The sequence below is a fragment of the Sorex fumeus genome, unplaced genomic scaffold (assembly GCF_029834395.1).
Source record: "Sorex fumeus unplaced genomic scaffold, SorFum_2.1 ptg000003l, whole genome shotgun sequence".
Classification (NCBI taxonomy): Eukaryota; Metazoa; Chordata; class Mammalia; order Eulipotyphla; family Soricidae; genus Sorex; species Sorex fumeus.
The window spans coordinates 47901583-47923942 of NW_026606060.1; the positions used below are offsets into that span (position 1 = coordinate 47901583).

Sequence of the window (22360 nt, forward strand, 5' to 3'; positions counted from 1 at the left end):
AAACTCCATTAAAGAATTATATTAATATTGCTAATTAAGGTGGTATGTTTTTATACATATTAAGAATAGTACATTGGAGCTAAAATTGTACTTCCTTTTGCTTTTGTCTTTGTGTTTTGCCTTATGGAGGAAGTTAACATGAAAAATGATTATAGAAAGACATTGTTATTTCCTAGTTCAAGTTGTTTATCATTTTTACCTTGTTTAGCATAAGCAGCTTATGTTTAAGCTTGTGAAGTATATGAAGACCAGATGAACTTACATGATTTTCTTGTAAAGATTAGATAAGCGATACATAACAGTGTCAGTTGTGATATATGTATTTATATTTACATTTTGATTATAAGAGAAACTACAAGAGGTTTTTATATGAGCTAGGTTTTATTTATTTCATTTTGCTAGCAAGATGCTTCAGGAATTCCTTTGATACTTGTGCCAGAGACCACATATTAAAATGTGTTTCAGGCTTTTTTCTTTCCATTGAACTTTTTTATGAAGAAGCTGTCAGTAATTATTGAATATTCACTTAGTCAGGTTATTCCAACTAGAAGGTAGGTAAGGTAGGTTTAGGTTTTCAGTTAAATAGAGGAGAGCAGCTTCCTGTTATTTGAGGGTGTATGGGGAGTTAGAAATCTACCAATGTCTGCATATTTATATTTTTTCTGTTTTCAGAAAAGGTGTTTCATTTCCATATTGATGACCATGCAGCCTGCAATTCAAGTAAGTGATTTTCCTAGAAAAATATTTTTTAAATAATGAGGTTAATATAACCAAATTATAATTAGTAAAATACCAATTTTTGTGGTTTTTTTTCTTAGTGCAATTTAGTATGTATTTGTAAGCATTTAATTGTAAGAGCTCTCAGAACAGATATAAATTATTTTTATGTGCACGTGCAATGTAGATAGCCAAACAGTAAAAACTTAGATCTTTCTACTTAGTCTGGTTCAGATGAGGATAATGAGATAAAGCAAAATGATCCAAAATTTCTAGTATTTGCTGAACACTTCTTATATCCTTTTACATTTTCTTTCCTTTGATAGAAATAGAATATGATTAAATATTAAAAATTAAAAAATACATTGTAGGATGGCTTTCCTAGAAAGATACAAATAGCTGATAATAAAATTTGTCTAGGAACCTAAGGGTAGTAGATACATGGGACAGGTAGATTGCTCCATAGCTGGAAGCCTGCCTCATGAGCAAAAGGGAGAAGGCAGCTGGAATAGAGAAGGGATCACTAAGAAAATGATGGCTTGAGGAACCCGTCCGGATTGGAGTTGTGTGCAGAAAGTAGATAAAGGACCAAACATGATAACCTCTCAGTATCTGTATTGCAGACCATAATGCCCAAAAGTAGTGAGAGAGTATGGAAAATATTGTCTGCCATGGAGGCAGGGGGAGTGTGGGAAAGTGGGGGTGTACCAGGGATGTTGGTGGTGGGGAATGTGCACTGGTGGAGGCATGGGTGTTTGATCATTGTGTGATTGTAACCCAAACCTGAAAGCTTGTAACTATCTCACGGTGATTCAATAAAATTTAAAAAAAAATAAATAAATAAAATTTGTCTAGGAAAGCGAGAACTTTAGTCAGATTTCTTTTTCTTTTTTTTTTTTTTTTGCGGTTTTTTTTTGGGGGGGTGACACCCGGCGATGCTCAGGGGTTACTCCTGGCTTTGCACTCAGGAATCACTCTTGGCAGTGCTCAGGGGACCATATGAGGTGCTGGGAACCAAACCCGGGTCGGCCACGTGCAAGGCAAACGCCCTACCCGCTCTGCTATTGCTCCAGCCCCCAGTCAGATTTCTTTTCTTCTGCTAGTTCTGTCACTTTAGTGTGAGAATCGGGCAAGGTATTTTACCTGTCAAGAGTCTCAGTGCTCTCACTGCTATAAAGGTCAAAGACTGCTGTTTCACAGAATAGATGTGAGGAATCAATGAGATTAGGGGCACTCGATTGCATAGTGGACACTTCAAAACTTTCATACAACACAAAGATCCAGGTATAAAATAGGAGGTCAAGCCTGTGTCATGATTATCATTTTTCAAATGCAAAATGATATTATTAAGATAACAGTATCTTTACTAAGAGAGTCTAAAGAGAATTTATCTGCTAGTTAAGAACAAGTCTGCATGTGACTGCATGTGCGCCTTCCTGCGCTGTGCAGCTGTGTCCCCTCGACAAACAGAGTTCTGTTAGGCTGTTTTCCTCCGAGACTCTGGAGCCGGTGGCAGTCTCCCAAAAGGTCTGATTCCTCCCCTTTTGGGTCCTTTCAAGTCTGCATTTGTTATTCAGAACTGTTTATAAAATCTGAAACTTCTGTGCTTTCTCTCTTTATTCTGGTCTCAGAAATGTCCTCAGTTTCTTGTTGATTTTTTTTTTTTTTGCTGCTTTTTAGAACCCTTTTTTTTTAATAATTGCCTTCTGGGCTGCTTTTGTTTCCACATCTCTACTTATCACCATTAATATTTTCTTAATCTGGTGATTGCTTTCATAGTTTTACTTGATATTTCCATGAGGCCTTCCCCAGTCTAGAGTCCATACAAATATTCTCCCTCGATATCTCTTGGACTTTTCCCTGATAAATGTGAGAAGTTTTCAACATATTCACCTTTCTCTTCTAACTATATTAGTCAGGTACTTGAAAACTGTCAGAGACACCAGTAACTAGCCATTACCAATTGGTTTGTTGAGCCTGGCAAGCTACCGAGAGTATCTCACCCACACAGCAAAGCCTGGCAAGCTACCTGTGACGTATTCAGTATGCCAAAAACAGTAACAAGAGGACTCATAATTTGTTGTGAGACGTTACTGATGCCCGCTCGAGCAAATCGATGAACAACGGGAGGACAGTGCTACAGTACTTTTGCTTTTTGGGTCATACCTGGCACTGCACAGGGGTTCGTGGTTCATGTACTCAGGAATTATTCCTGGCGGTGCCTGGGGGACCATATGGGATGCTGGGAATCGAACCCGGGTTGGCTGTGTGCAAAGCAAACACCCTACCCGCTGTGCTATCACTCCAGCCCCTGCTTTCTTATTAATTTAATGCATAAGATTTCTTTCACTCTTTTTCATAACTCAGTACTTGATGAACAATAGTTCCTAACCACTTGGTTCTGTTGGGAAACTGAAAAAAGAACTGATTTTTTTTTTCTGAGAAAAAGCCCTTTTGTACAAAGGCATAAAATTTTGCCTAACTGTAAGTTTATATACCTGCTCAGCTTCATCTCTAAACTGCCTAGAAATTATAAATCTGCAGTATTAAGGCTTTTAGCATGCTTCAGAACAACTGTTATAAATTAAGCTTTTTGTTATTAACATCAAACTTTAAATAGCATTAATGTGTAACTGATTAGTTCAGGCTATAATAGTTTTCTATTTGTAATAATAGGAAAGTCCTGAATTGGCAAGAAATTAGAATGGCCTTTGTCAATACCATTTTCTTCCTTTTTACATGTAATTTAAAAAAAAAAACTACCCTCCTAATTAATACACATCTCTCTCTGACAAGCATTTACATCTATTATATTATGTATGGCCTGTATTTCATCTTTAAATATTGGGGAAGCTCATACTAACTTCTAAGACGTTTCTTATCCATTCACCTGCTTGCTTTATTCACTAGGTATGGTTTGGAGAAGACCTGCCTCTAAGTCCACGAAGTCCTCTGACACCCAGGCACGGACCAGGTTTGGCCGATGTCTGTCAGTATGATGAGTGGATAGCTGTGAGGCATGAGGCTACTCTGTTGCCCATGCAGGAAGATCTCTCAATCTGGCTGTCTGGCTTATTAGGTAAGACTTGGAAATAGGTCCCAGATTGATTCATCTTTCTCAGTAAATATTGATCGAGGACCTTTTTCTCAAGGAGCGATTCTAAAGGCCTGGATACCCTACTGAGTGAAATGTTCCATGAACTTGTGCTCACAGTTTACTTTCTAGTTGAGGAAATACTCTGATTCACCTCAATCCTTATGGCTTGAATAGCAAGGAAGTTTAAGATTTAGCAAAAAAGGTCAGTCAACTGGGAATACTCAACATTTTCATTGTTAATTTTAAAATCTTAGTTTTAAGAACACAGGTCTAATTTTTTGCGGGGGGTGGGGAGGGTAATATTTTACTGATTTGTCCCCTAAATCCCATGGAAGACTTGAGTTTCTGTGGGAGAATGTACCCTTTTCACTATTATGAAACATTGAGGGGTAGAAGCATTGGACAGCTTCTAATACAGTTGGATGTGTCAGTTTAGACAGCACTTGGCATCATGTTTCTTTACTCATTTAGAAATTAGGAAGCGTGAACTGTCTCTACAGAATTCTCTTTGAAATTCAGAATTTCATGTAACTTTTCAAAGTTCTTATGACAAGGAATATATAAGCTTCATCTATTTCCCAAACTAACTGAAAACATACCAAACATGTACTCTAGCTGATATAAATCAGCTGGTGTCAGTCGGCTTAATGATTTGAATGCTTTTTTAAATTTGACATATAATATACTTCTAATGAAGGCATTTTGAGGAAACAATATTCCCAGTTGTTTATATTATTGCCTTCAGTTTTTAAATTAAAGCAAAGTGCACTTTATAATATTTTTTGTGTGTAAGTAATGTTAAGAGCCTTACTCAGTAAGCAAAGTGCAAATCATAATCTTAACCGTGAATACTGAAATATTAAGCCTTTGACTTTTTCTACAGGACATTAAAATAGATGTCAGATTTTTTTTTCATTTCAGTTTTCTTTTATATTTTTGCAGCGGTTTCATTCAGTTGTCCTTAACTTGATATCTGCTTTTTGTTGTTCCTCTGCCCCCTTTTTAAATTGTAGGCACCATGATTTACAACACAGTTTTTGTTGTTGTTTTGTTTTTCTGTCACACCCAAAAATGCTCAGGGGCTACTCCTGGCTCTGCACTCAGGAATTAGTCTTGGCAGTGCTGGGGGACCTTATGGAGTGTAAGGGATCCAACCCATATTGTCTGTGCGCAAGGCAAGTGCCCTCCCTGCTGTGCTGTCTCTCCAGCTCCAGTTAACAATCCTGTTAGCGATGGGGTTTAATACATACAATACACCCTCTGCTAGAGGTTTGCTTCCCTCCAGCATTGCCTCAGGGTTTCCTGCCCCACCCCCACCCCTCAGAATTCACTGCCACAGCTCAATTTTGTAGACTAGTTTCAGGTTCTGTTGCCTTTGACTATTTAATTGTACCTTCTTCATATGAATATTTGGAGTCTGACGTAATATTTGACTACACTTAAATTTTTTTTTCAATGTTTGAGAATTAATGTATTTTTAAAAAATTTTATTAGTGAGACACCATGAGGTACAGTTGTAGACTTATAAATTTTTGTGCTTGGATTTCAATTATACAATGATCAAATACCCATCCCTCCACCAGTCTCCATTTCCCACCACCGCAGATCCCAGTATCCCTCCCACCCCCCATCCCACCCTGTCTCTGTGGCAGGACATTCCCTTTTGTTTTCTTTCTCCTCTTGGGTGCTGGACTACACTTAAATTTTCACCACACTTGAGTGTACTATATTTGGAAGCATCTAATTTTGAAATATGTATTGATATTGAAGGTATTGAAGTTAAGGCAGAAAGGTTACTGGAGGAACTTGACAATGGAGCACTATTATGCCAATTGATTGATGTTCTTCAAAACATGGTGAGAGCAGGCAATGCTGAAGAGCCAAGGGTAAGTCATTGTTTCACAGTAGTGATTGAGTTCCTTGGTACATATTCATTGGTTTATGGATCTTTCTTATCTTTTCAAGGTTGTAAACTCCTCCCTAACCATATCTGAGACCTTGATGATGTCCATAATCATTTAGGAAATGATTAAGCATCTAGGAAATAAATATTCTTGTAAAATGGAGATATTACTATTCAGCTGATAGAATGTATTGGGAAACATTTTGCCAGATTCAACAAGATAATATTTAGGTGCTGCTTAGCTTTGTGTCTAACTAACACCTAGAACAGTACTCAGAAAATACCTCTTCTTGAGAAGAATGATTGAACCTTGCTTGTAAGGGTTGTTAAGTGTGAAATGAAAAAGAGCTTGTGGTGGATCCAGTCATAAGCTATAATCATCACCATCATCATTTATATTTTTAGTATATTGGTGGCAAATCAACCAGCATCAATTAATGGAATAATTTCTTTTCCTCCATTGACCCTGAAGTCATTATTTGAGGGAAATAAGGTTTCTCCACTCTCTATTCCCATGAAACATGGGTGTTTCTATGAGTGTAAGTTTGGAACACTCAAATGGTGTTGAAAATTCAAAGTGGTACTCTTCTTCTAGAGATAGTGTATGATATATATCACATTGAAAATAAAGTGCATTTTGGGTCCATAACATAACTTTACTTCCGTGGGTTTTTTTTTTTTTTCAGAAAACAATCACACATTCACAGAAATGATTGTACAGAATATTTAAAAGAGCCTGAATGATCATCAATAAGTTGTTAAAATTATGATACCTAAATAGACTGGAATATTATTCATCTTTAGAAATGACTATTTTCATATTCTGGGTTTTTACCCTTAAAGATGCTAATCTGTCTAATCTGTCTTTAATGTGCAAGTGTACATATAAACACAAATCAACCCGCAGAATAATTTGTCTGTGTAATTCTGTTAGCACCTAAAAGTGCATACTTCTGAATAAGTTTGTAAGCAAAATAACTTTAAGCAAAATTCTGAATGCAAGAATTTCAGTTGATACAGTTTAGTTGGCTGTATTGTTTAGTTTCTTTTTAATGACTATATTCTTTTTACACTTAGAAAAATACACAAGGCTAACTTAATTCTGAAAAATAATGGCAGCAGGAAGGATATACAGGAAATGGCAGTAGTGGTTATTTCTAAGGAAGAAGAGGAACTGAGTGATAGAGGTTGTAGAAAAACATGCAATAACTGCCATTTTCACATTTTTAAAAAAGAATATGCCTATATTGCTTTATTTAGGTAAAAATTTAAACTAAAACCTCAGCTTCAACAAGATGATCCAAACACTCTTGGTCTAAATTGTCAAAAAAAACAAAACAAAAACCCAACTAGGATTCTATAAAATTTAGACAGTCGTTTTAAAAATAATTGAATTAAGAATGGACTACAGGGTGAGCTAGTATAGGGGGCAAGGCACTTGCTTGCAAGCCCCACCTGGAGCCATCCCTGAATTCAGAGCCAGGAGTTAGCCTTGAACAAAGGCTGGTCTGGCTCAAAACCCAGAGAAAAATGGACTACTCCTTTCTTGTTTGATAGATTCAAGGAACTCAGAACATTCTTATGAATCTGCATATGAGATTGTACATGTTATGGGCCTGTATATGTTAATCTTTAACAACATATGGGTGATGGACCCATGTTATCTATGGAGAGACATAACCATAGGGGCATGTTCTGTTCTGGATTTATTAGACTGGCCACTTCATTTAAGATTTTTGTGTCATGTTGGAAAGAAGGAATTATTGCCTCATCTCACTGACACTTTGGACTAGAAGTAAACGACAATTTGGTTTTGTTTTGGGGGAGTGTTCATATCTTTGGCATTGCCCAAGGATCGTTCTGGTGCTTGGGGACTATATAGGGGACCAGGGACCCAACTTGGGTTGGCTACATGCAAGGCAGACCCCTAACCTTCTGTACTATCTTTCTAAAAAAAATGAAATAAAATTAGTTATTGTTTTTGTTTTGGGGTAACAGCCAGTAGTGCTCAGTGTTTACTCCTGGCTGTGCTTAGGGATCATTCCTGGGGGACTCAGGGGACCATATTGGATGCCAGGGATTGAACTCGTGTTGGCCATGTGCAAGGCAAATGCCCTTACCTGCTCTATCATATCTCTGGTTCTATCTACATAAAAATTTTAAGATACCTTTCCATGCTAATATTGTGTATCTTTTAGTTACGTTTAAATTTTTAAAGTAATACTAAACTAATATCCACAAAAAAATACCCTTCGTGGGGCCGGAGTGATAGCACATCGGGTAGGATGTTTGCCTTGCATGCGGCCAACTCGGGTTCGATTCCCAGCATCCCATATTGTCCCCTGAGCACTGCTGGGAGTAATTCCTGAGTGCAGAGCCAGGAGTAACCCCTGTGCATCGCCAGGTGTGACCCAAAAAGCCAAAAAGAAACCCCCAAAAATGCCCTTAATTTATTTCTGAAAGTATTCTTTTGTCTTTTCCAGAATTTTCCAATGAGAAAAGTACCCTGTAAGAAAGATGCTGCCTCAGGTTCATTCTTTGCTAGAGATAATACTGCAAACTTCCTTCATTGGTGTAGGCATCTGGGTGTTGATGAGACCTACCTCTTTGAATCTGAAGGTTTAGGTAAGTGTTATTATGTCTGTGTTTAATGTTAATTAGTATGTTTTTGTGCTTTCATTCTTTTTCACTTTCTTTTGGTGCTGGGGATTAAAGCCAGGATCTTAGGTATACAAGGCAAATGTTCTACATCCACAGTCCTCACTTTGGGCCAGAGAGTTACTTCAAATGCCTGGAGCAAATGGTTGGTTTGTAGAAGGCTGTTAGGACTCCCAGTGGTCCTCTCACCCGAAGCAGTGAGCAAGAAGTGGCCTCAAACACAAAGCACTGTTCACTATCAGGTGTGGTGCAAAGAACAAGTTCCTAATTTTTCTTTCTGAACGTGGATTCAAACATCACATTTCGTTTTGCTAGGGAAAATTATGCTTTAAATATGTGAACCAGTTGGAGAATAGGACCAAATAAAAAATATTAAGATTTTAATTTATATAAGTTATATACATGTTATATAGCAAGAAATGTAAGTTGTGGAGCTTATATATTTAGAATACCGTAAGAAGTATATTACTTCCTAAATAGATTGGCTGCAGAAATGTTCTGGTCTATTGCTTCGCTAATTACTATTTTCATCAAGGATTATTCCAGCAAGTCTAAATTACTACTAATTTCTTTTTAACTAGATACTTAGGAAATAACAGAAGGCCAAATGATTTATGTTCATGGTGTTTAGCTTTACCTTATAAATAGCAGCTGTCAATTTGATTAGCTAAGTGGATTGATGTCTTTGACAATTCACTTTGAATAGTTATGCTCTACTGAAGATCTATTGATGTTTTCTCGTTTCCTTTTAGCTAGGAGTAGCATATGTGTAATGACTCAAGTGGAGGCTAAGTTTTAGACTATATAGTTTTCCTCAAAGCATTTATGTATGCTTAATACATACACACACACACACACACACACACACACACACACACACACACACACATACCTGCAGACTGCATGGTGTTATGACAGGAGGCCAAGTGTTAGGGGAGTTGAATTCTACCCTGGTAGAGTGAAGTTTTCCATCACTATCATTGCTGCTGGTTTGTGATGAGAATAAAACATATTATTAGTATTATTATTATTTTACATTTACATTTTTCTACATTTCACATGTTCCCTCGTTGTTCACCTACATGGTGGGCTGTTTTCATTACTGTTCCTTTGGTATGCCCTAGATGATCCGAGTGAGAAGAAAATTTCTAAAAATTTCTAAAATTTCTTTTCCTATAACTTTTTCCAGAGTTCTTATGAAAGTCTATCCAGTGGGAAGCATGTTCAGAAATCACTACAGTGATTTATACATACAAAGCTTATACATAAGCTTTGAACAATCAAAATTAAATACAGAAAATAATTCCATTGTCCGATACACTGTGTTTAATCTTTCCAAAGGATTACAGGGTTATTTGTATATTAATCTCCTATCCTTGCTGAACATTCTTAACCCTAAAGTATTTTTGTTGAGTCATTAGTATTTTCTATACAAAGGACCATATCCTCTGTGAATAGATACTGTTTTCCGTCTTCGCTTCCAAGATGAATGCCCCCTTCTCTGTTTCTCTTTGGGTCTATAAGTCTGTCTGCCTGTCTGCCTCTTGTGTCTCTCCTTTTCCCTCCTCTACTCCTATCCCTACCAAGATTCCCTTGTCTATGGCCTCCAGTCCAGTATTGAGAGAAGTAGCGAGCATGAACATCCCTGTGTTTTCTGTGCTCTTGGGAGGAACAGTTTTGCACTTCCGCCTTTCAGGATAATGTCAGTCCCTAAAGGTCCCTGAGCCACCACTGTGTTGGCTCTCGCTGACCCTGGACCCACAGGCCTAAGCAGTACCTTATCCTTGGACTACACTGGCAGCCCATGTGGCCTCATTTCAGCAGGAGTAACCCCTGGGCCCTTGGTAACCTTTTGGGAGCACCCCCCCCCCAACAAAAATAATGTTAGCTGTTGTTTTCCCACAGGTAGTCTTTTGTACTTATACATTTCTCTTATATTCCTACTTGATATAGGTTCCCCCCCCCAACCCCCATTTGATTTTGTCAAATACCTTTTCTATGTCTATGGGGATAATTCTGTGTTTTTTTCCCCTTTATATGTGCACAGGTTCATTTATATATTTTTCATATATAAAACATGTTTTATATATTTAACATTGCATTTCTGTGATAAATTCCATTTGCTTTAGATTCAGTCAGTATTTCACTGAGGATTTTTGCATCTATTGTCATATTGATAACACTGGTCTTTAATTTTCTTGTTGATGTCTTTCTTTGTCTGGCCTTGTTATCAGGGTAGTACAACCCTCAGAATGACTTTTGAGATCTTCCCTCCAGTTCTGTTTTTTAGGAAGATTGAGAAGGCAGTTACATATAGGTCCTAGGCTAATGATTCATTAGAATAAACGAGTCAGTGTATATCTTTGAATACTATCTCCTGTTGAGAGATTTGAAATATAAATAACTTAATGTTACTGTGTCTGTAGTGTTTTTTTTTTTTTTACTTAAAATGATATATAGGTCAAAGCTCATGATAAGTTTTCTTTTAACTAGATATGTGGAGAAAGTAAAGTCTTTTCTAAATCTGCAAGCAAATAAACCCTTCATATTTATTTTCTTTTACCACTTCATTGCCATGGGAGATCATATTTCCTCATATAATTTTGTCCCCTAAAATGTGTGGGTTTTTTTTTCCAGTTTTGCACAAAGATCCAAGACAGGTGTATCTTTGTCTTCTTGAAATCGGCCGAATTGTGTCAAGGTATGTATTGCACAGTATTTGAGGATTTCAAAATCATAAACATTTTAATCTTCTCTAAATGAAAAAATAATTCTTGGTGAAACTAAAATAACTTAATTTCCTTTGTCTTCTTTGTTTTTTTTTTTTTACTTAAACCATGTGTCAGTATCTGCTTGCTCAAAAACCATACCTTCTTTTAATATTAAAATGTAAAAGTTATTACATAAAATTTTAAGGTTAAGACTAGAGTAAGAGACCCAGAGTACAGCAGTAAGGTGCTTGTCTTCCATGGAGCTGAACCTGGTTTGAACCTTTATCTCATCTGGTCCCCCAAACACTGCCTGTCAGGAGTGATCCTTGAACACAGAGCAACCCCTGAGTACATCTATTCCCCTTCTCCATCCCCTACAACCCCTCCCCAAATAATATATATTAAGAGCTTGTGATCTTTTAGCAGGTCAAATTAGGCAAGTCCTTTGGAGACTGGAGACTCTAAACAGAAAGTCAAGGATTAGTCTTTTCCATACCTGCTTCAGTCCCATCTTTACTCCTGAGCTAACTGTAGAGACACTTTTCAGGATCCTCGGTTCAATTTCCAGTAATTAATTACCATGTTGCAAAGAATATAATCTAAATTTTTACAGTCTTTCTGACAAAACACACACACACACACACACACACATTTATAGGTGTCTCAAACATTGGTAGAAAAGAGTCATAAAGACTTTCAAAACATAACCTAACTTGATATTTAGTGATTTTGCTAAACGTTTGGGTTGAGTGTCCCTTGAATGATGAGATCTTCCTCATTGGTTTCAGATACGGAGTTGAGCCACCAGTATTAGTAAAGCTCGAGAAAGAAATAGAGCTGGAAGAGACTTTACTTAATACTTCTGGGCTTGACGATTCCATCAGTATTCCAAAATCCTGTTGTCAGCATGAGGAGTTGGATGAAGCCGTAAGTAATTGCACCATTTTCTGCTCTAAGGATGAAAGTGTCCTTGTTTGCCAAAGGTTACACTATGTTTTAAAGAAAATGTTCCCTGTTTAAATTCCTACTGGTACTAATTTCTAATCCTTGGTGCGTTCAAGTATGCTAGTCCTACGAGGGAGAGAGGATCTAGATTGATCCTCCAAAATTTTATGCAGATGGCATGCTGAGTGAGGGAGAACCTAAGAGGCAGAAGAGGCTTGAGGAGAAATTTCTGAACCTTCCCCAAGTGGTAGATAGATGCAGACTTGTTAGGTGATGGGCTTTCACTGCAAAGTCTTCTTAACTTTAGCTTTTTTTTCATTATGTAGAATAGCTCTTGCTTATGCATTGTTTTCTTCTACAATGGCTATAATATAAAAATACTGTATGGTATACAGTCATATAATAAGTGATGGGAGTGAATGGCATATCAAATATTATTCTGCTTAGATTTTTGTTTAGAATTCACAGAAGGTGCTTCATACAGAAAAATACTTAAGATAAGCTTGATTGGAAGGTTTATAAAAATTGCTTCTCTTTATAATCATTTATTTTGTTGAGTGATAAAAGAGATAAATTCTGGACCTGTTGATTGGGTGTTAGTGAATCTACATGAGATACAAACAAAATTACAAGTGTAATTTTCTGTTATTATTCAGACAAACTGGATTTATTTTATGATAAGTTAAAACATCATTCCAAAGTTCAGTTAAACAAATTTGTCTATGCTCTCACTGTTTCAAGTAGTTGAGGAGTGTATTCATGGCTGTGCTTTTTCAAAAACATAATTTTATTTATTTATTTATTTTGCTTTTTTGGGTCACACTCGGCAATGCACAGGGGTTACTCCTGGCTCTGCACTCAGGAGTTTCTCCTGGCGGTGCTCAGGGGACCATATGGGATGCTGGGAATCAAACCCCGGTCGGCCGCGTGCAAGGCAAACGTCCTACCCACTGCGCTATCTCTCCAGCCCCTAAAAAACATAAGGAAGACAAAATATTTTCCATAGTTAAACATGCAACTTTTTTTTTTATCAAACCTAACTCAACAAATAATTTTTTTTCTGTTTGAAGATAAAATTCCTACATTTCTGTACATACACTCACATATCTATAAATTTATATCTAAATCCTTTTCTTTTGAAACTACTTCTTAGATATATACTATAATTAAAAATTGTGTGATAGGGGCCAGAGCAATAGTAAAGCAGGCAGGGTGTTAGCATTGCACACGGGCAACCTTGGTTTTTGATCCCTGGCACCACATATGGTCCCCTGAGCCCACCAGGAGTTAATCTAAGGCCCAATTCGGGAGTAAACCCTGAGCATCACCAGGTGTGGTACCAATTTAAAACAAAACAAAAATTCTGTGAGTTCTGAGGGATAGGAAGTTTGGTTTTCTCCCCATCTCTGATCTCCTTGACAAATTATAGAAACAAAGTACTTTGCTAAAGGTACTCATTTTAGTGAAAAAGTGCTTTTCTAGAGGTACTCTATTAATTTTTTGATTTTTACATTTTTATCCAATTGTGTGTAACTATGAGTATATCTCTGCTAGTTCATCTTATTTTCTGGTTTTACATCACACTTTGTAGAGCTCAGGGCTTACTCCTTGCTCTGTGATCTTTTACCCAGAGATCACTCCTGGCAGAGCTCAAAGGACCATATCTGATTGAATCGGGTCAGGTGTGTGCAAAGCAAGCACCCTGCCCACTGTACTCTCTCTTTAATCCCCATCTCTGCTAATTTAATAATTTTGGAGCCAATCTAGTACTATACTTAGGGATAAGGAGGAATGCCTCTATCTGATTGGCCTCTCTTTGATTTACTCAAACTCTGATGTATTGATCCTGGGTTTAAATCAGTTCACACTTGATCAGCACTGAGTTCATGCATTTCCCAGAATTTCCCACATGTGTAACCTGAGGGGCCCCCACCCAGTGTTCACTGAGGCCACCGCAGCCTGGGGTTACTGAGAGAGAGAAACTTAGCAATGCCCTGATGCCAGTTTTTATATCAGTTAGCTAACTTCTGGCCTAGTGTTGGTCTGCAAGTAAAGAAGATACACTAAGTATGTAACTGCCTTTAAATTTTTATCTTAGAGATTGATTTTACCAGGTGTCAAATAACTGAACATTTTAACATTTATAATGCTTCTTGTAACAAGCACTGAATTTCATTACTTGATTTTAATCTTAGGTTAAACATATTGCTGAAGACCCTCCTTGTAGTTGTTCTCATCGATTTTCTATTGAGTACTTATCTGAAGGACGGTACCGACTAGGGGATAAAATACTCTTCATACGAGTAAGTCCATCATCATTTGTATCCTGTCACTTACAGATCTTGTTCCAAAGTTGAATTTATTGGTTTACGAGCCTCCTTTTCTCCCTTTGTAGTTTTTAAAAAATTAAATAGAGGGCATTCTTAATGGAAAAATCTTACTATACAGAAAAATATGGAATGTTTTAATTTTCATGATTATAGCAACAGTTTAAGTAAATATCTTTAGCACAGCATATAACTACATGATAGTTCTGCTAAAGGTGTTCACCTAAGTTATTTGCACTTGCATATAATTGGGGGGAAGTTTTCATGTAATTCAGCAAGCATTTCATTTTTCAAATTTGCTGAAAAAGAATACTCTTCCAAAATAATAAGAAAAAAATTATATTGCATCTAATACAACTGAATATTTATATTAAGTAAGACAGTGGGGTGGGGTGGACAGGAAGATGGTGCAGATGTGAAGGCACTCACTTTACTTGTAGCTGACCCTGGTTCTGTCCCTGGTACTACATGGTACCATGAGCACAGAACCCAGAGAAGCTCCTGAGCGCTGCCTGGTGTAGCCCTAACTTGCCACTCCCCCTAGAAAGAAGAAGAGAAGAGATGGAGATATTGCAGTTAGTAATAATGTATTTTGGTTTATTGGCACAGCATTATTATATTTGCCTGTATCATACATGTGTTTTTCCTTTCTTTATCCTATCTACAATGCACAATTAATTGATTGCCTCTTTGATGCTATGAAGATTGAAATTTAACCATTTTCAGTATTCTGTCCACTTCCGATAGGAGCTAATTTGAAAAATAGCGTAAAGTTATTTAAAAGTGTAATTTCAGGCCAAGGGATACTACAGCAATAGATTCAGTTCAATTTCTGGCACCTTGTGGCCCCCAAACATTGTCAGGTGCATCCCTGAAGCTCCCTAGCACCAGTGGCCCAAGTATCCCTGGCCCTGTGCATCCAGTCAGGATCACATCCTCAGGACCCTGTGCTGAACTGACGGCTAATAATTGCTGCTGGGATTCCCCAACCTCCAAAGCACTATGTGGGAGACCCCCCAAAAATAATAATTTCACTATCTAAATTTTCTCTTTATTTCATATATTATTTTAGCTCTCATACATACTCCCACAGAAAAACCTGGATGCACTCCTTTTTAAATCAATGTACCGTGCTTTACAATACTGTTAACGACAGTTTTATGCACCACGTCCACCAACAGAGTACCCACTTCCCTCCACCCATGTTCCAGGGGCCTCTCTCACCCACCTTCCATTTTTCCTCCTCTCCCTCTGCGCCCCACATAGATGAGCTCAGTTCTGTAGACTAACTCTTCAGTTCTGTTGCCTTTGGTCTCTTATGGCTCTTTTTTATTATGTATCTTTTTTATTTTTCAGAGATTCTCTTTTTTAATTGGTATACTTTTTTTAAAAAATTGCTTTTGGTATGGTGATAACACACAGAGCATGGATGCCAAGTTAACCTGCAATCTTGTACAGTTGCGCAGGTTTCCTGCTGAATGGACAGGGGCCTGCAGTCCAGCACGAGCTGCACTGGCAGGCCAAATGGTGGCATTGCCTCACCAAGGCACTGTTGGGGTTGGTGCAGCCTGGTGCATTTGAGACCCGAGAAGCCTGTGTAATTCAGCACATCTTTACTCTCATAGAGCCATATTTTTCTCATCTGCAAAGAAGAGTAAATACATTATATCAAAGTTTTAGAAAGATTAGATATGGTACATATGAAATTAATTTATTCAGTTGTAGTATGTTTTAGTCATTTTTATCTTCCGTAATTCTTTTCTCTATTACAAGACACTTCCCTCTAAGTTCCCAATTTTTCTTTTCTCCCTCTCGTCCTCTCTCTACTCTTCTCATTCTTCTGTATTCAATTCTTTATTGAACAGCATTACCTTTGCAACTTTTGTAAATTAGTTATTTGATTCATTTTTTGGATGCAAATTATGTGTAAATATCTTTCTTAGAAATCGGAGGACTGTGCATTCTTGGTATCATAATTCAGTATGAACTAAATCTATTATTTTCATAGTACAAGAGGGTGACTTAGTTCCTAATGAACCTGTTGACAAATACTATGAATTTCAAAGATCACAGACATCACAAAAATGTCACTGCTAATGAATTGTAAGTGTGAACCGTACAGTTTTACAGCTCTATCTCTTGTTTTCTTTTGGGGAAAAGATGCTCCATGGAAAGCACGTCATGGTCCGTGTTGGTGGAGGCTGGGATACTCTTCAAGGATTTTTGCTTAAATATGACCCCTGCCGAATTTTACAGTTTGCCACACTGGAACAGAAGATTCTAGCATTTCAGAAAGGTGTTTCTAATGAAAGTGTTCCTGATACATCTGGCAGAACACCTCAGCCTCCTGAAATGAATCCTTTGTCAGCAGTTAACATGTTTCAGAAACAAAAATTAAGACCTGGCACACCGGTTAGCACTGCGAGGAGTAAAGAAAAGCAGGACCATCCTCCAGATGCATTACCTTCCTCTTCCTTGAAAGGGGCTCATCCGAGCTCCCCGGCAGTGCGTTCTAAATTGCCAAATTCTCCAGCAGCAGCATCGCATCTCCAACTTAAATCTTCAAAAGGCATAACCAAGACACCACACGCGCCTTCAAACAATGCCCCTTTAAATCCAGTAGGAAAAAGCACATCTTCACCAGCTTTACCGAGACCTGCCCCTTGTGTATCTGAGTCCTTGAGAAAATGTATCTCCTCACCCCATACTCCTAAAGCCAAACTTATTCCAACCCAGAATTCAAGAGCTTTGCCCAAGCCTGGACTGTCAGCAAGCAAATGTCCCGGGAAAACGGAACCAAAGCTTTTGAAGCACAATCATGTTTCTTCCAGGGAGACTGCAGGATCTCACTCCACTGCACATTTAAATTCATCGCCACAGTGTCCAAAGCTTCCTAAAGGAAACATACATGTGAGACCTAAACCATCTGCTTCTTTCCAGTCTCCTGCAAAAATCACAAAATCCAGCTCCAAAGCCATGGCCACGGGTCTCCAAGCTCCATCTCAGCCCACCGACGGAGCCCTGCAGGCAGGGGTGGCACCAGCACAGACGCTTAAGTCGGTCTCGAATTTAAGCAAGCCCCTCCCTGGACCATCGGTTTCTTCAGCAAAGGCTGCACAGGGATCAAGGGAGAAGGGTACGGTGTCAGTGGTCAAAAAGAAGCCCCAGACTAAAAGCTCCGTCCCCAAGACAGGAGCCGGCTCCTCCCGGTCACCCGGCCGCACTCCACTGTCCGTTGTGAGTCTTCCTCAGTCTTCTGCCAAGACCCCACCTGTGCAGAGGCCCACGGCACAGACTGCGGCCAAGGGCCCGCGCTCAGCTCACGGGCCTCCACACAGGGCCAGAGCCCCTGCTGCAACCAGGAAACCGCCTTCCCCAGGGCCGGAAGCAGGGGTTGACAAAAAGGCTACGGCAAAGAAAAAGGATGATGATGACCATTATTTTGTTATGACTGGAAGTAAGAAACCCAGGAAATAAGTGTAAATGTTTCATTTTAAGAACATGGAGGCAAGGAAGAGTGAATGTGTTAGCTCCTAATTCTCCCCTTTGTGTTTTTATAAAGATAGATGCTGCAGTTAAGTACTGTCAGATGGGGTGGGAATTAGAGTGAGGAGAGGGCTTTTCAGAATTTATTGGATACCCTTCTAAGCAGATTGCTATGAGATCCCCACAGGGTTCTGATTGACAAAAGATATTGATAGACTTTGGTCCTTGGCATCTTTGCTAATGTCTGTCTTTTAAGGGAAATGCAAGTCAAATAACACTACTAGACTCATCCATGGAGTTGGTATATTTTAATATCTGTTAAGTATGGAATTTATATCCCTGTTAATGGTAACATTGGTGCTCTTGGTATTATTTCTTTTAATGGAAAAAAAATCAACGGTTTCGCACTTATTTTATAAAGGCACTGAGTTAAATTTCCTCATCAGGGTCCCCTGATCTAATAATACTAAGTACCAGTGGCTGCTTCTGCTTTGCTTGGTGTTACTCTGGGTTTAGTAAACTATTTAAATTTCTTTAAGTTTTTCAAATCAGAAGGGACTGATACTTTTAACTGGCATATATTAACTGTAATATTTTATTGCCAACGATTTTGTAAATGAAAGTAAGATAATGTATTGAAATATAAGCTGAATTTTAGTATTTTTTAAAAATGCAAGTCTTTCCATGAATTATTTATAAACTTTGTACCTTATATTTTAGATGGATGTTGTGCAATGTGAAAAAAGGTAAACTTTTAGTAGCATTTTTAGCAAATAAATATTTTAATAATTAATTTTTCTCTAAGCACATATTTGAATTATCATGCTCAAATAATGTTTTTTAACATCACAATTACATTTTAACTAATCTTGAAATTAAGGTAGTGTTAAAGAATCTTAAAGTGGGGCTCAGTGGTAGACCACCTACCTTGCATGTGTGAGGCCCTTGGGTTTCATCCTTCACACTGCAAAAAAAAAAAAAAAAAGAGAAAGAAAGAAAGAAATTCTAAAGTGGTGCTAAGTAAAAATTCTGCCATATGATTGTTACTTTTCTTTAGATATCACAATACTAGTTTTAGTTCAGGTCTTCAGTTATTTCAGTTATTTGTTTTTTAAGCTCATGCTGCCTTTAGTTTTCCACTGACAAGTGTACCATAGGAACACAGCATTTCCTGCTCCATTGGCTTTCTTCAAGATTCGGATCATGGAATATGGAATAACTGCACAGACTCCATTGCTCTAAAATAGGTTTAATAATCTGTGTTTTTAGAAACTTTAACTATTTAAAACATTTAAATATTCTTTTTTATAAGTTTTCATGGGATGCAGTAACTTAATGTTATGTTGCCACGGGTTCTTATAGTAAACATTTAAGTCTGTGGTCCCTATTTTAAGCTTTTTGAAAGAAAAAGAATGGTTTACACAAATGTGCAATCATAGAAACTAAGCATCTTAATTTGATACTGTTTCATAGGTTTTAAACTAAGAACACTTTGTATAGTATTAGGTGATCTTTTGCGTAAGGAGTACAGTTAAAATCAAAGATAGGTGCAGGTTATGGGGAATAATTGTTGATTTCTTCTTGAAAGAGACAGTCGCCAAATATTCGGTTTATTTCTACTACTATTTGGATAACAAAAGAGACAATGTCAACATCTTTTGGGAAGTGAAGTCAATATCAAAGAAGTGCTAGATGTATTTTAGTGCTGGATGCTTTTTACCGAATATCAAAAATGTATCTTTCAAAGAGGAAAAAATTTTACCTACAAGCTAGATTTTGAAGACCAAATGATAGTTCAGTATTAATAACTTTTAGAATTTAAATACAGAAGTTAGTAATATAATGGTCAGCCTTTGAATCCACTTGATTTTACAACATGTGAATAGTAACTTTGTGTTGGGAGTTATTAGGAATCCCATAGACATCCGAAACAAAGCACAAAAATGGTTTCCCTTTTTGAAAAATTAGAATTTATAATTTGTGTCATCATCTTTTTGAGTTATATTCATGTTGAAAAAATTTTTATTTATATATAGCTATACCTACCAAAAAAGGAGGCTTTTTATGTGTAAACTGTGGCTGAAAAGCACTTTCTTCAAATGTATTTAGATATAATTTTTAAAAATTATTAATTCTAATCATTTTAAAATGTTAAATATACCTTTTATGTTATCAATGTTGGAAATATTTTTAAAATTGTGTAAGATTTTTAAAGATTTTTTTGCTTAATATTAATACACAATTTTTGGTGTATAACATATTGTGTGAATATTAAGTTTAAATTACTAGTACTCAGAGGAAGAAATAATCGGTACAAAAGAATGGAGTAAGGTCTTATTTTTCTTTGTAATAATTTGTTAGGGTGACTAATATGTCAAATTAGTCTTCATAATAAAATAAAATGATGGTCATTTTTTATAGTGCTTGAATTTACAGTAGAAAATTAAGGTTCATATTTTCAGAATGCTTGATAAAATAGATCTGGCCTCTAACTTTGCTCTCTTAATAGGCAAGGGAAATATTTTGGGAAAGTTACTGTTTCTTCTGCAATCTGTTTAGTTGTATCTGATTTTAAAATATGTTACCTCTTTAAGAGACTTCAGTAACCAACTGTTAGGATTAATTTTATATCCAGGTTACATGTGGGTCCAGTTGAATACATATTTGTATATATTCATTTCTTGTATCAGCAGTATTTGTATTAGATTTTAACTTTCATTTTTCTCAAGCATTAGACTTTAATTGTATATGCCAAGTTCCCAGTTTGCTTTTTTGTGTTTTCTGAATAATGCTGATAATTTGGTTCATATGAGAAATTGTAAGATGAAACAATCATAATTTGAGAATAGTTTCACAATTTTTTGTTAAACATGCCCTTTTTCTCTCTTTAAAAATTTAATTACTATAGTTTAGGTTGCATATTTATAATAGGGTTTTCCCTTTTTATATTTTTGAATTTATTTTATGGTTCCTGCAGAATTAGAGGACTCTGCTTTTAACCAACCAGTTGTTGTACAGTTTGTGGTTGTATTTACCGAGTTTGTCTCAATAAGACTGAAAACATATTTCATCATCTCTTAGATAGTAGAAATAATTGTTGTTTATTAAAGCAGAATTCTATAGATCATGTGTTCACAGAAGGTAGAAATTCCCAGGTCCTGTAATTCTTAGCAGTTTCACACGTTGATACAGTGAGAATACTTTTGAAATACTCATTTTTCCCTATATTCATGATTGGAAAAATTATTAAAAGTACCTAATTCAACATTCATTTCCTTTGATGTTTCTTTTTTTATGCTTTATTTAAACACCATGGTTTACAAAGTTGTTTATAATATACTTGTTTCTGCATTCAGTGTTTCTGCACCAATCCCATCACCAGTGTAACTTTTCCTTCACTATTCTCTCCAAGGGCTGGAGCGATAGCACAGCGGGTAGGGCGTCTGCCTTGCACGCAGCCAACATGGCTGACCCGAGTTCGATTCCTCCGCCCCTCTCGGAGAGCCCGGCAAGCTACCGAGAGTATTCAATATGCCAGACACAGTAACAACAAAGTCTCCAATGGAGACATTACTGGGCCTGCTCGAGCAAATCGATGATCAACGGGAGGGCCTTTTACTTTATTCTCTCCAAATTGTCTCCCACCCCCTAAACTTATCCCCTTAGCAGGCATAAAGTAATTTATTTTATATTGCTTGCTACAACTAAATAACTAATGGAATTATTTAAAAATACTTCAGTAAAAATAATTTTGTGAGAATTGTTAAATCTAAGTGGGATCATTAATTGTTCTCTGTGGGCTTACTAAACTGTTGTTAGTTAAGCCTTCTGTGTTACTGTTTTGTTTATTGAGCTTGGTTGACTTCTATGCTACCTTCCCTTTTAATTTGGCATCCTCCTACTGGACTTTGTGTATTGTGGAATTTGGAGGTGTCATGTGGCCAAATATGCAGCCTCCAGCTCCAGGAGCTCCAGGATCTGTAGAACTGGACTGATGAGTTAGTTACGTGGCAGATGTGGGATGTGGGTGTGGCTTCTGGTGTTTCTGGAAGTCTGGGTGATGGGGGTGGCACCTGCTCCACTCTGAGAAGACCCAGAGTTTTCAGCCCTAAAATTGGTGTGCCTGGAATTTTCATCAGCTTGGCATCTCTGCAGAGATGAACATGAAGCAGTGAAGTTGGGCTGTTGGTGGGGGGCAGCTGTTCGATATAGGTCTCCTTTAATGTTTCTTAAAACCACACAAGATGTAAATTATGTATTCATGAAATTCTGAAAGTTGAATTCACTTCAACACTAGGAAATCTTGGAGAATATTAGGAAACATGAAATTAGTAAACAAAGTAGAATGAATTAATGCTGGGCAGGACTGGTGAGGTCCTCTAGTAGTCACATGCCACAGTATTAAAACACTGCAGCTACCCAAATCACCAGCAATATCTAGGGATTTAGAGGAGGGGCAGGAATAAGAGAGTCTGCATCCAAGAGTCTTGGTTTATTATATATAACACTTCAAATC

At 37.2% G+C, this 22360-nt stretch overlaps 1 protein-coding gene across 1 annotated transcript in view; it reads left to right on the forward strand.

Moving 5' to 3' along the window:
* GAS2L3 (growth arrest specific 2 like 3) overlaps positions 1-17989 on the forward strand; it is a 30628-nt gene extending 12639 nt beyond the window's left edge. The window contains exons 2-9 of the mRNA XM_056117819.1: positions 673-720; positions 3628-3796; positions 5585-5700; positions 8201-8342; positions 11013-11076; positions 11875-12013; positions 14227-14334; positions 16519-17989. Of these exons, the coding sequence (XP_055973794.1) occupies positions 697-720; positions 3628-3796; positions 5585-5700; positions 8201-8342; positions 11013-11076; positions 11875-12013; positions 14227-14334; positions 16519-17835 (2079 nt within the window). The 5' untranslated portion in view covers positions 673-696 and the 3' untranslated portion in view covers positions 17836-17989. The remainder of the gene's footprint in view (positions 1-672; positions 721-3627; positions 3797-5584; positions 5701-8200; positions 8343-11012; positions 11077-11874; positions 12014-14226; positions 14335-16518) is intronic.
* The last annotated feature ends 4371 nt before the right edge of the window (positions 17990-22360 follow it).